The sequence below is a fragment of the Sus scrofa genome, chromosome 6, assembly GCF_054392235.1.
Source record: "Sus scrofa isolate SSC_HxYL_T2T_F1_AM1 chromosome 6, Sscrofa_HxYL_maternal_Yorkshire_Landrace_v2.0, whole genome shotgun sequence".
Taxonomy (NCBI): Eukaryota; Metazoa; Chordata; class Mammalia; order Artiodactyla; family Suidae; genus Sus; species Sus scrofa.
Window position 1 is genome coordinate 31,565,046 of NC_139388.1, and position 13,431 is coordinate 31,578,476.

At 53.4% G+C, this 13,431-nt stretch overlaps 2 protein-coding genes across 7 annotated transcripts in view; one reads left to right on the plus strand and one right to left on the minus strand.

The window, feature by feature from the left end:
• Nucleotides 1–13,431, plus strand: part of LOC146402280 (uncharacterized) — a 73,830-nt gene that overhangs the window by 32,910 nt on the left and 27,489 nt on the right. Inside the window, exons 6-7 of one of the 3 annotated variants that reach the window (XR_014805860.1) lie at nucleotides 2,010–2,137; nucleotides 6,777–6,903. Coding sequence is in view for 1 of the 3 variants with exons in the window: in XM_084960236.1 (XP_084816362.1) it covers nucleotides 2,010–2,026 (17 nt within the window). In the remaining 2 variants the exon portion in view is untranslated. Of the gene's footprint in view, nucleotides 1–2,009; nucleotides 2,232–6,776; nucleotides 6,904–13,431 lie in introns of those variants that run through there. The other 2 variants (XR_014805859.1, XM_084960236.1) reach the window with 2 other exon arrangements.
• The window catches only part of LOC146402281 (liver carboxylesterase-like), a 28,568-nt gene that overhangs the window by 7,183 nt on the left and 7,954 nt on the right, over nucleotides 1–13,431 (minus strand). For all 4 annotated transcript variants that reach the window (XM_084960222.1, XM_084960221.1, XM_084960224.1 and 1 more), the window contains exons 3-9: nucleotides 12,413–12,557; nucleotides 9,694–9,827; nucleotides 7,271–7,424; nucleotides 5,684–5,788; nucleotides 3,832–3,936; nucleotides 1,562–1,600; nucleotides 352–492 (exon numbers count right to left, since the gene is read on the minus strand). In XM_084960222.1, coding sequence (XP_084816348.1) covers nucleotides 352–492; nucleotides 1,562–1,600; nucleotides 3,832–3,936; nucleotides 5,684–5,788; nucleotides 7,271–7,424; nucleotides 9,694–9,827; nucleotides 12,413–12,557 — 823 coding nt within the window. The remainder of the gene's footprint in view (nucleotides 1–351; nucleotides 493–1,561; nucleotides 1,601–3,831; nucleotides 3,937–5,683; nucleotides 5,789–7,270; nucleotides 7,425–9,693; nucleotides 9,828–12,412; nucleotides 12,558–13,431) is intronic.

Genomic DNA, 13,431 nt, shown 5'->3' on the forward strand with positions numbered 1-13,431 from the left:
CCCGGGCCTCGGTCTCCTTAACTCCCGAGCCCCTTCCCCTTTCCAGGCCTCGGGGACTCATCTGCCCCCTGATTATCTCTACCAGCCTTCCCGGCACTGACATTTCAGGGTTCCTGGATGGGAAGACAATCAGACAGTGTTTGGGGACAAGGGTCTCCAGGGCCACTCCACCCAGGTGACAGCTGGGCCACTGTGGAGAAGGTGTCCATGGAAATGTCAGCTTGCGTGAAGGGCACAGCTGCCCTGGTCCCAGAGAGGGGTCAGTAGAAGGAGGGTCCTGTGAGCAGAGACGGGAGAGGTCATGTGACAGGTGGGGCCTCTGTCGAGTGTAAGAAGCCTGCGCTTTCTCACCGTTGGCAGAAGCCAGCCAAACTCTTGCTTGTTGATTCCCACGATGTAGGGGACAGTGTTGAAATCCTTTTCAGCCAGAATCTCTTCAGGCATCTTGGGCAGCAGCACTCCATCCACCACAGTGGTCAGGAAGGGATGGCTCTGGGGAAGAGGGCAGTGTGGTCCCCTCTTGAGGTCTCACCCACGGCCCCCTCTCCACCTGTCTGAGCTCACAGCCAGCATCACAGACCTGTGTGCCCATGATCCGTGGCCACACAGTCGGGGTCCTATAACAAAGGGCCAAGTCTGTGGACCCCAGAGGGCAGAGCTCTGACCAGGGGCCAGCAGGGGTCAGGTGATGGGGGCAGATCTCCACTCCGGTTGGTATAAAAATAGACAGTATGACGAGTGTAAGATTAGAAGTATATGTGTATCTCTCCATCTACAGTCAGTTCTCATTATCTGTGGTACTTACTTGTCACTTCTGCAACGTTACTGCGACTCTGGGATTTGGAGAATACAAAAGCCACAGCTCCAGGGGGAACCCAGAGGCAGGTTCCTGAGGGCATATGAACTCATTTTCCCACCTTGTGTTGTTATTTTTCTCTTTGAAGATACTTTATGTAATATGTGTTTTGTATGGACAGTTAGTTTTGTGTAATATGGAGTTACCACAAAACACCAGCTGACAAGGGCAATGTTTGCCCGGCCCTGGGGAGGCTGCTGCTGGAGCTTCCCACGAGGCTGGGAAGAGGGTGGTGTCCTCAGCCCTGAGACTCGTGGCTCCTTTCCTTGGGACCCTGCCAACAGTGCAGCTTGCACACCCGGTCACCCTGCACCCTCCCAGGAGAAGATCCGGGCTCCTTGGGACAGAGCCCTTCATCCAGTGGTCCCCACCCCCACCCCCCACAGTGGGAGTTTCTAGTCCAGCCTTCTCCCAATGGGGCATGTTTGGCGATGGAAACAAGATGAGGGGGTGGGGGACACAGGGACACAGGATTCCTAACTGAGAGTGCTGGACTGGGAGTCAGTCAGAGGACTGGTTCTGGTCCTGTGTCTGGTCTCCTGGCTGTGTGACCCAGACAAGCCACTGTCCCTCTCTGACTCCAACAAGTAAATGCAAGGAGGTACCATGATTCTATGAAGAAGTCCTTCATTCTTTCCTTTTTATTAGCTGAAGATTAAGGTATCAAGGCTTAAAACGTGTAATTAAGAAACCAAAAGTCCTTACCTCTCTGGGGTCTCCATGCAAATCAAGAGTTAAAGGTTTCTGTGAAGACAAAGGCAGAAGGAGGGATGAGAAATCTCCCGGGAAAAGCAGGACACTGGCTCCCCTGGGCATGAGCACTGGGTGAGGGTGTGGGGTGGGGGAGGGGAGCTCTAGGAAGGACAGTTGTTTGTGCCTGAGTGTCCTCCACCCGAATTCCTTCTTGTTCCCCCACAAAACAACACCCTAATTTCCTTTAGGGGTCCCCCTTTTAGCCCCTCCACCCCAAGAATCCAGGCATCTATATGTGACCTGGGTGCACCACCTCCCTGACCACAGGGATCATTTCAGCGATGCACACATATACCTGTCAGTTCAATAGAGTTTACCCGAAACTTTGGCTGGAGTTATTGAGAAAGTTACTGAGATGGAATGTAAGTCTAAAGAGCTGTTGTTTCCTTAATCTCCTCAGGGAGCAAACCTGCCTGAGAATGAAGCCAACACAAAAAGTTAAAAATCCGAGGGACAGAGTTTCTTAATAATATCACAGGTGCATCTGGATCCGGACAAGCCTGAAGCCCCGAACTCCTGGACTTTTCGGTAAGTTCCCTAAAGATTCTGTTACCACACTTTGAGGTGCATTTTCTCATCTGGCATTAGAAAATCCTGACTAATACAAAGCCACTGAAATCCACTCTACCTCACGTTTCTCTTCGTTGTGAGTTCACCAAGAGTGTACTGGATTTGTTGTGACACTGTAGCTAACACGTCTGACCAGCATGCAGGATGTCACCAGTAAGGGTCCCTCTATTACAGATTGTAGACCTGCCATCTAGGAGTGTGTGTGTGTGTGTGTGTGTGTGTGTGTGTGTGTGTGTGTGTGTGTGTGTGTGTGTGTTTGCTGGGGAGAGCGGATCATCACAGCATCACATGATCTCAGAAACTCTCAGAATGATAACAAAGGGCTCTTAGGCTCTCTCAGTTTTCCCAAAGTCACCACCTGTCCCTTTAGGAGCTGGATGTCTTGCACCACATGGAGAGTTGCCTAAATACATGTGCCTCTTCCCAGGCATCAGAACACCTTGTGTTTTTGTCTCTGAGCACATCGGTCACCTTATCTGAGCCTGAGAGACCAGGATCCAGGGCTACATGGGACTTAACCCATGGAAACAGAGCAGCGTCCAGGGGTAGTGGCTGGCCCCTGGGAGTCCAGGAGTATCCTCAGGAGTCCAGGGTCCGGACAGTGAGTCCAGCAGCCAGGCTACTCCAGGAGTTGCCGCTGGCTCTGCCTGATGCTGTATTCTCTGGGCATCGGTCTTGCAGCAGCTTCCTGTGATGACCCATGACCATAGCCTCCATCAGTTCTGGAACGTCACCTTCTCTGTGAAGCATCCCTGCTCAGTGTAATGAGTGCTTCTCTCTCTGTATTCCCACCACACTTAGTCCACTGGGTATGTGGCTGTGTTCCTCCTTGAAGCGTTCCTTGTGAGCAGGAACTGTATCAACTATGTCCCTACCATCCACGCTGTGACCGATGGATGGAATTAGTCCGTACATGGAATATGGGCGAATTGGATGGATAAGTGGATGATAGCTGTCAGATTAGGTGATGGATGGATCACTGATTTTAGAGGGATGGATGGATGGTTGATATAGATGCGTGAAAGTTATAGATGAATTGATATTAGACTTAAGAAAAGATATGGACAGTTGGATTCACTGCTGGATGGAGAGTTGTGTAAGAAGAGGATGAATGGATGGGTGGATGAGTAGATGGATGAATGGGTGGGTGGAGGGATGAGTGGATGAAGGGTTATGTTAGACTCTCAACTGAGGCAGGTGCTCAGAAATCGTGAAATTGAGCCACTTGGGTTATAATTGTGGTGGTTTCTGAATTAAATGAGACAGATTAGGACAGCTTTTCTCCAAGTCTTGGTTCTAAAGAAGGCCATTCCCAAATTCAGGACGGGAACTAACTCTGAAAATATGTAGTGTTTCATCTCTTAAAATACAAGATTGGAAAAAGTAAGTTTTGATAGATGTGATGGCTTTTACACAGTTGTTGGTTATGTTGTTGTTGTTTTTTTCTTTTGTCTTTGCTCAAGTTTGAGATATTCCATAACACATAAGAAAAAAGGAAATTCCCCTTTGAGAGCCAGAGGCAGACACTGTTCCTAAGACGCGAAACCCTGTTTCAGGTGGTTTTTCCAGGGCAAGGCGTCAGCTGAATTGAAGTCTGGGGCCATGTTCACAGGGTAGGGCGCTTGTGTGGCCACGAGAGCAGGTGTACCTACCATCTTCAGCGTTAAGTCCAAGAGCTCGTCCTCCGACTTCTGGCGCAGGCAGTGAACAAAGACAGCCGAGGTGGTGGTTTTACACCCAGCAAGGACAGCAATTTGCTGCAGAGATCATAGGCGACAGCACGATTCAAGAGCCATGTCCCTTTCCTCCACCAATAGTGACATGTTCTATCCCAGCCTCAATTTCTAAAGGCGGCACATGGTGGCAGAAATACTGCAGACCTTAGGCATGGGTCCTGGGTCCCAGTCATGACAATTATACTCCTCAGCCTCTGTCACCTTATCTCTTGTAAAGTGGGCATAATTGTCTCAAAGTTGAACACCACAGCCGCAGAGAGGCCGCAATGAGCGGGGTTTAAGAGCATGGAGTCCAGAATCCCACTGTCTCATTTCAAGTCTCCGCTCATCTGATTAGCAGCCATTTGGCCTCAGGCCAGACACTTGCAAAGTGCAGCCAGAGGGGAAGGTGCAGATGAGAGAAGTCAGGCTGCAGGATGGCGGCACCAGGAGAGTGTGTGGGGGCTGCCAGAGCCCGATCCAGTGTCTGACTTACAATCAGTGCTCAGTACCTATTTGGTGAACCAAATAAATTCAAGAGCACAGAGGGAGGACGAGAAGGGGGGAAGCAAAAGCAAGAATAAGCATGTTAGCTTCTTTCTTCTGCCAATTTCTGGTCCTGTTGGATAGGGAAATCCAGCCCCGTTTCTGCCACCTTTGTTTCCTTTCAATAGATTCCACGTTCTTGACTCAACTTGGTAAAATGGGCTTCTGTGCTTTACAACTGAGAATAGGAAACATTCTCAGCAATTTTTTTAAAAATTCTTGGGGTCTTTGTCTCCTCCCCTGCTACGGGCCAGTCCCTTTAAGTCTGGCTGCTGCCCCCGCCCCTCCCCCAAGCCAGCTCTCTCAGCCCCACCAAGATGCTCCTCATGCCTGACTCCAGGGCCCTCCTCAGCAGAGCTCTCCCTTCCTTGGCTTCATAACACTCTCCAAATAGAGGCCACGTCCTCACCAGGGGCCTAGGCGGCACGCCCCTGCCAGTGGCCCCATCCTCAGCTCAGGCCCCGTTCCATCTGCTCTTTCTGCTCTGGCCACGGCCAGCCATCCTCACTCTCTCTCGCTTGACATACTTGCTCCTGCCTCAGGACGTTTGCACAGGCTGTGCCCTCTGCCTGCATATTCTTTCCTCACCATGCAAGTTACCGCTCATCTTCACATCCCAACTCATGGATCCCTTCTTTCGGGAAGCCTTTCCTGATAGCCATCCCTACACACTGGACTCAGTGCTCCTTTTGGCTATTGTGGTGACAGCGCGAACCTCTCCTCTATTGCTCTAGTCACGGGTGACATTTTATAATCCATGTGATTATGTCATCATGAATCTGTCTCCTCCCTTAGACAGAAGCTTCGTGAGGTTGCTAGCTGTCAGGCTATGTCCAAACTATTTGTTGAGTGAAGGAATGAAGGAATACCAGGACCCCACCCCAGTCACATGGCCCCTGGGAGAATCCACTCCAGGCCACATGGTGCCAGTGGCTTGGCCCAGCCCCCGACGGGGCGCAGTTTGGGAAGTGTGCTCAGTGGAGACTGCGTGGGGCCGGCAGTCCGGAGTCCCCTGCTTGAGTCCAGCTCTGCCCTGATCACTCTCTGACCTTGGCAAGAGCTTCTGTTCTCTGCCCCAGTTTGCTCAGCAGTTCAAGTGGGAGGCTGGGGGAGCTGTGGCCTTGCCGTTCCCCACTTGTGTGGCCCTTCGAGGAGGTCAGATGGACCCCGGGGCAAGAGAGGCCCCTGACAACTGCAGGAGAGCAGGGCAAAGGGTGTGAGGACAGTGCCATGAGAGGCCTACCTTAGCTGCAGCCTTCATGTCCTTCCTGACCAGGCCAGCAGTGAAGGCCACGCCACTCTCAGAGATGGCCCGGTGGAAGAGGTTCTTGGCCAAGGGAGACAACACCTGGGAGCCGAGTCGGGAGAAATGGAGTCAGTGCTCAGGGGTCTTCAAGAGCCACCCCATCCACGGATCTGCCCTGGGCTGCTCCCCTGGAGGTCCTGGGGCCCAGGTTCTGCTAGAAACCCTCAGCTGGAGGCATCCAGGGGCAGAGTGAGGGGCAGAACAGCAGGCGTGTGGGCGTGTACACTGCTTATAACGATCAGCAGTGTCTGAAAGACAGCTGAGCAATTTTTGGGAACACTTTAAACCCACAACACGTTAAGGTTCTGATTCCCAATTCCTTTACTCAGAATTCCTCCTAGGCAAAAAGAACATGGAGAAACTCAGCAATCGTTAAGAATGTTCGTGGTGTTTCTAACTGGAAGTAACTCAAGGTTCCAATATTATGACTTTGGGTAAATGAGCTCTGTTTATTCTTACAATGGTTTTCAGCTGCCCCCAAAACTAACATGAAAGATTGCTTCATGGTTGGGGAAAAGTTTATGTTGTATTGTAATGCTAAGGAAAGTTTTTGCTTAAAAATTCCAAATAGATTAATAAATAGCTAGGTAGGTAAATAGATAAATGGAGAGCTAGACAGACAGACAGGTGATCTGGGGAAGTCAGGAGAATAAACACTAGAAAAGCACAGATTACAGTGCTCCCAGAGACTATCCATGGATAATGGGATTGTAAATGGCCTTTTGTTCTTTGGGGTTCTCTGGACTTTTGTCCACCCAATGAAATATTAGAGCAGTTTACTCTTTATGTTTAACTGTGAAACGGACATATGTTTTCAAAGCGCAGTAACAGCCCTGAGCCTCTGCTCAACTGTGAGGCAGCTGGAGGATTAGTTTATAGCTCCCAGCACCTTCTAATCCTGTTTTCCAGCTTTGGTTGCCTCCAGGTCTCCCAAGTGCCAGCCCCAAATCGGGGTCCCAGGTGCTGTCTGTGTCCCACACGCTCTGTCCCATCCCCCATCCATCTTCTGACCCGTCCTCCTCTCCCCCAGTTCCTACAGCCCAGCTCCATCCCTCACTCCCAGAGACGGCTCCCATCCCTCTCAGTCATGGGCACGCCATCACCCCATCTCAGAGGAGGCCCCTGACCTGGTCTCAGTGCTCCCGACCCACGGACATGTAAGTCTGGCAACAAGAAATACAATGACACTCTGACAGATGTTCATGGATTTTCCTTATATTTAGAATTTATAGCCACCGCCCCATCCCAAGCGAAGGCAGGTGAGTCCTAAGGGTAAAATGATTAGGAAGGTGAGGTAGACCTCAGCCAGCATGGGACAGAAATAACGTCACTGCTACAGCTGTGACTGGTGTTCCTTATGGCCCCAGGACACTAAGCTGAGCTCTGAGCTTCCTGGTTGAACCATTAACTTCCCATCATCTGGTGCTGCCCAGTGTCAGGCCCCATAAATAAAAGTTGCATGACTACACTGACTGGTCTGCAAGGGGTCCCATCAGCAGCCACATCAGGGCCGGGAACACTTACCAGAACAGAGACACTTTCCCCTCCTGCTGACTCTCCAAAGATGGTCACAGAGCCTGGGTCGCCTCCAAAGTTGGCGATGTTCTCCTGGACCCAGTGCAGTGCGGCCACCTGGTCCAAGTGACCCCAGTTGCCCCGGCTGTGTTCGTCCCCTGTGCTGTAAGAGAACAGAGTGGGGGTGACAGCAGGGAGGTCAGCCAGGGCTCTCAGGACCACAGCCGGGGCTGGGGGGCTGGCTGAGGCTTCTGGGAAAGACCAGGCTTCCCCAGCCCTGACCCTGGGGTCTTGGCCTGCCCCCCATCCTGTGGCCTGTGTGCTGTGGGGCTGTGCACATCCATCCTGCTTCCAGTCACTGAGCGTCCGCTATGAGGCAAACACTGTTCTAAGAGCAGAAGCACGCGTGGAGCACAGCAGGCAAAACCGCCGACTACACCCAGCTCACACTTCAGATCCTAAACAAACGCACAGAGGAGATTAGAGTACAATGTCAGGGGTGCAGGTGTATCCAGGAAAAGTAAGACCCGGTGAGGGGACAGAGCAGGAGTAGGGCAGTGGGGTCCTATGTCAGATCACATGACCAGGACAGCCTCCTTGAGGCCGTGATATCTGAGTATAGACTTGAGTGAATAAGCACGTGCGCTTTGTAAATATTCTAAGAAGGGAATTCCAGGCAGAAGATACAGCAAGTGGAAAGGCCCTGGGCCCAGGGAGCAAAAGGGTGAGGTTAGGACATGCAGCTACGGAGGGCCCTGAAGGCCTTGGTAAGGATGTCAGTGTCATTGTAAGCGAGGTTGGAAGACATTGCAGGGGATGGTGGCTCGCTTCGGTTGGTGTCTTCAGTGACGACCCTGGCTACGCTGTGGCTCGGACAGGGTTTAAAATAGCAGGGTTATAAAGGTAGGTGTTCTTCTAACAGACCAGGGCAGAGACCCAGGGGGCTGTGAATAGGGTGAGTACAAGGCAGGAGGTGAGAAGTGGCTGGATTCTGCCTATGCTGTAAAGGTGGAGCCAAAAGCATGTGCTGGGGATGGGATGCGGGGTGGGAGGACAAGAGAAGAGTCTGGGCAAATACAGGGCTTTCAGGCTGAGTTGCCAGAAGGGTGGAGCTGCCAGCAGCTGAGCAGGAGCCCCTGTGGGGCAAGTGGGGGTGTTTGGGGGGCAGGCAGGGCGGTGGGAGTCAAGGGTGACGTCTGTCCCTGGAAGGTGAGTGTCCGTTGGACGTCCCGTGGAGGCGGCAGGAGGTAGTTAGTGATGGACACGTGGCTTTCAGAGGAGAAACGGAGCTAAAACCAGGCATCTTGGAAGTGCCCCCTGTGGTGACTCAGGGACCCAGGGGACCAGCTTGGGAGACACACACAGAGCCTGAGACGGGGAGGAGGAGGGTCAGGGAGGGGCTGAGAAGGAGCAGCCATGAGGCAGGAGGTGGCTGGAGCCCAGAGAAGGGAGCTTTTCCCAAAGACCTGAGGGTCCATGCGTGGATGCTGCCAGGTGCGGGGGAGGGCAGGAGCTGTGGGTCCCTGGTGACCTGGACCAGAGCGGCCCTGTGTCGGATCAGAGTGAGACCCTGACTGACGTGGCAGAGAGGCTGGGGGAGAGGCCAGGGGAGTGTGCGCAGTTATAGTGGAACTGGGAGCAGGTGCACAGCCTTGGGGGGAATGCGAGTCTCAGGGAAGGTGGACATGCTGGGACCGACTCGCCTGGACACCCCTGCTCCAGCCCAGAGGACTTTCCAGAGAGGTGAGGTCCCCTCCCCCAGGCCACCATTGGCCATCTCAGGGTAAGAGGTCCCGGCGCCAGTGCACTCAGAAAAGGCTCAGAAACTGTGCCTGCAGGAAACCAGGCTCCCGTCACCAGGAGACTCCGTGGAGGAGACGCAAGGCTTCACTGATGCGTGTGCCAAATTCCAAGAAGGAAATGGAGAGAGTGAGCCCGACATTCCCCCCAGGAGTGGTGTCCCCTGGGGCCTGATGCTCCCCAAGCTCCCGGTTCCTGCCATCTGTTCCTTCACCCACAAGAACTCACGGGGCTCCCACCTTGAGTCCACTCCTCCCCTCCTTCCCCCTGAGGGAAGATGTGTAAGCCCCTCGCAGGGGTGGTGAGGGTTCACCGTCATCCTAGAAGTACGCCTCTGCTGGGGCAGCAGCAGTGAAAAAGACGAGGACTTCAGATCAGGGGACATTTGGCTTGGGCTTTGCAGGGATAATAGGAGTTTGTCAGGTTGATTAGGCATTGTACAAGCAAAAGCTCAGAAGTAAGTGGACCAGGGTGGCTGAGGAATGAGAAGGTAGGTGGCGCCCAGTGTGAGGGGACTTGGATGCCTGACCGGGGAACCGAGGTCCCCTGGAGGGCTTGCATGACCAGAGCTGAGTCCTAGCACCCTCACACTGGGGAGGGCAGTGTGCCGTGAGGAGAGTCCCTGGTCTTACCTGAAGAATCCCCAGATGCCCAGGCGGTACTGGATGGCCACCACCACCACGTTTTCATGCGCAGCGAGGGCCAGTCCATCATAGGTGGAAGCCCCGCCCACCACCAGACCTCCTCCGTGGATCCACACCATCACCTGGACGGGGAGGAAGCAACCATACTGGTGATAGGAAGCAGAGCTGGCTCCCTGGGTGGTCACTGAGCCATTCTCTCAGCCGTGGCCCAGGCCACCCTCCTTCTCAGGGACTGCTCCTGCCTGTCTCTCCAGCTCCAGTGCCACCTCCTCTCAGCGCTCTTCATGCTGAGAACATCATCATGGGAGCAGCCAAGGCTGAGAGTGTCATCTTCTCCCCAGCAGTCCCATCATCCTCACTCCTGGACCCTCAGGCAGCTCAGCACGTTCTGCCTGCAGTGGCCCTTGTATTTCAGCTTGACCTTAGTTTCCTTGGTGGGGTGAGATCAGCTTCTCTCGTGTGTGAAATACCGTGTTAAGAAGCACATGCACTGGGTGGGACCCCTTCTGAACATAGCTTCCTGCTGCCTCTTCTGCTCCCTAAATCCCACTCATCGTCACTAGGAAGCCTCAGAGCCGCCTCCTCCAAAAAGTCCTCAATCAGGAATTTCCCGTCGTGGTGCAGCAGAAATGAATCCGACTAGGAACCATGAAGTTGCGGGTTTGATCCCTGACATTGCTCCGTGGGTTAAGAATCCGGTGTTGCCATGAGCTGTGGCGTAGGTTGCAGGTGGGGCTCAGATCTGGCATTGCTGTGTCTGTGGCCTAGGCCTGCAGCTGTAGCTCCGATTAGCCCCCTAGTCTGGGGACCTCCATATGCCACAGGTGTGGCACATTAAAAACAAACAAACAAACAAACAAATAAACAAAAAAACAAAAAGAAAGTCCTCAATCATTCCGATGAATATGATCTGAAAACTACTAGGTGGCAGGGAATGTGGTAGGAATTGAGTTTGAGACCGGAGGCACAATTCATACTGCATGGCTCTTGAATTTAAAGAGTACATATAGCAAGGAAGTGAGAGTGGCATATAATAATGATATTGTAATAACCGATTCTAAAAAGTAGCTTGAAAAATACACTATGTGCCAAGTATTATTCTAAGCATTAAACGATAAACCACCCCAAGGCCACACTGCTGATAGATGGGGGACCAGGACTTGAACCCTGGCAGTCTGGCTCCAGAGCCCACATGTGAGCTGCCCAGCACACAGCAGCCCATGGCCACGGGCAGTAGGCTGGCTGCTGGGACAGGAGGGATTTCCTTCCTTCGTCTCTAACTAATGCCTCAGGAAGACTTGCCTCGGGTGCTGGGCCAGACACTGACATAAATCTTGATACTCATCACTGAACCCCGGGTGGGGTTATCGCGGTTTGGGGGAAACAGAGCCTGGGCTCCCTGGTAGTAAAGGCAGAACCAGGATTTAAAGCCAGACCCTGGGCCCCAGAGCCTGTGTCTGTAAGTGGAGGTTCTCCTGCCTCCAGGTTTCCGGAGCCCGTACCTCTTACTCTTCAATCCCTGCCTGCCCCCGGGGGAGGGGCCGAGGGTGCGGTCACCTCTGAGTCCAGCCTGAGCCAAACCGGGTCAGCAGTGGTTTGCTGAGGAAGCGTGTCCAGCTCTGGGTGGCCCAGATGGGAAGATCCCGGGAGGCAGAGGCTGTGAGGTCGAGCTCTCGTGTTCCTCCTTTCTCCTAAGGCCCAGTTCTAGCTCCGTGTAGGGGGCACTGAGGAGCTCACAGAGGGGTGAATGGATGAATGGATGAATGAATGCATTAACTGCTGTTCCCATCCCTTTGAGCCAAGCATGTGCAGGGCCAGGGTGTAGTCACCAGTTCACAGACCCCCCACGCTTGGGCACCAGGCGAAGCGTGTTCCTAGAGATGGATGGGTGCTCTCACCCTCCTGCCTCCAGCCCACTGACCCCTCCTTTTCCAGCTGAGCTGTCCCCCCAGCTAGCCGGAGCCGGGACACCTGCCTCATCTCTGGGCTTCTGTCTATTCGGGAAATCCTGACTCACGGGGTCCTCAGCCTGGGCCAAAGATAATGAGGAAGGGAAATTAGCTACAGTAGACTCTTGACAGTTGTCAAAGGCAAAAGAAAGGGCCTCTTTGTTGCTTCAGGCCCTGTCCCCCAACCTGTGACAGTGGGACACTGGAAGTTGTCAGAGAGGGTCTTTGTGTGCTGAGGAAAAGCCACACACAGGCCCCACTTGCTAGTGTGGGTCAAAGAGCAGGAGTGTGACCATCAGGAGACCGTGCTCTAGTCCCGCCAAGCCGCCTCTGTGACCTCACCTTCGCCCCTCTGGGCCTCAGTTTCCCCATCTGTGAAGGAGGGCTTGGGCAGTTGGCTCGTCTCCAAGGTGCCTTCCTGCTCCAGCATTTTTGGAAATTGTGTGTTAGCCTCTCTGGGAATCTGGTTCCTAATCTAGCAATTATGAGTCATCCTCCTTGTCCATCTATTAGCATGAGAGAAGTTGGAAAAATTACAATGTGCATTACAGATGGACAGCAGACTCCCCAGAGGCCCTGTGTCGGTCACTGGGAGGAACTGGGGTGAGGAACCTTTTGTCCCCTGACGTGGTTAGGCTGTGGTGGTAAAGGAATCCCCGAGGCCCCTGGACCAGCCATGGCCCGAGATGCCCCCTCCCAGGACTGCCCTCATCCCTGCCAGTCTACACCAGCCTGGACCCGCGGTTCTCACTGCTTACCGGCAGTCTGCCCCTCTTTGTCAGGTCAGCAGGGGTGTAAATATTTAGGTAGAGACAGTCTTCAGAAAACTCCGGAATGAGCCTCTCCTTTCTGTTGGTAAATAGATCTGAGGTCATCTGCCCCGCTACTGGGTCCTGGCAGCACCTGGGAGGGGCAAGGAGATGGAAGAAGTGCTGAGGTTCAATCAGAGCTCAGCAAGGTGTTGTCTCCTGCAGTCAGGTTGGTCCTGGGACTGACAGGATTCGGCCAGTAGTGTGAGTTGTACACACCAAACTTCAGACCTTGGATTAGGTCGGAGACCACCTGGGGTTTCCAGTGGGGGCTTCTCAGGCTCGCCAAGGTCTCCCAGGCCCCTGTGTGGTGACCCCGGACCCTCTTCCCTTCCCAGAGCCTCGGGCTGCCCTGGGGCAAGGAAGGAGGATGCCTGGATGCTGCTGGGCCCGGAAAGGACCATTTCCTGCCTGCCCTGGGGCCAGACCAGCTCTCTGCTGGGCGCTGCATGATGCCCGCTCTAGGTCCACCGGGATTCTGCCAACAGGGAAGCGTGTTCTTGTCCACAGGAGAGTTCCAGAAACCGGGAGCTATCACTTAAATGGCAGGTGTTTAGGGCACGCAGCAGCGCAGGGATGAAATAACTGTGGGGCCGCCTTAGGAGAACCGCCTTCTAGCCCTGCCCCAGCCACTCACTTGCTGGGTTTCCTTGGGTGACTTCCTTGCCTGCTCTGGGTCCCAGTCTGCCAGGTGTAAGGGGACGGAGTGGTTTCTGTAAGGGACTTGCCTCGCTAACGTGCGAAGATTCTATCATCAGCCCGTCACAGGCAAGCCCGATATCCCTAGAGCAGATCTTAAAGAGGCAGGAGAGGGTATCATCAATGCTGCTTATTGAGCCCTCCCAGCATCCCAATGGTTGTTTTAAATACTCTTTCTCTCTCTCTTTTTTTTTTTTTTTTTTTTTTTTTTTTTTTTTTGGTCTCTCTGCCTTTTCTAGGGCCGCACCCGCGGCACATGGAGGTTCCCA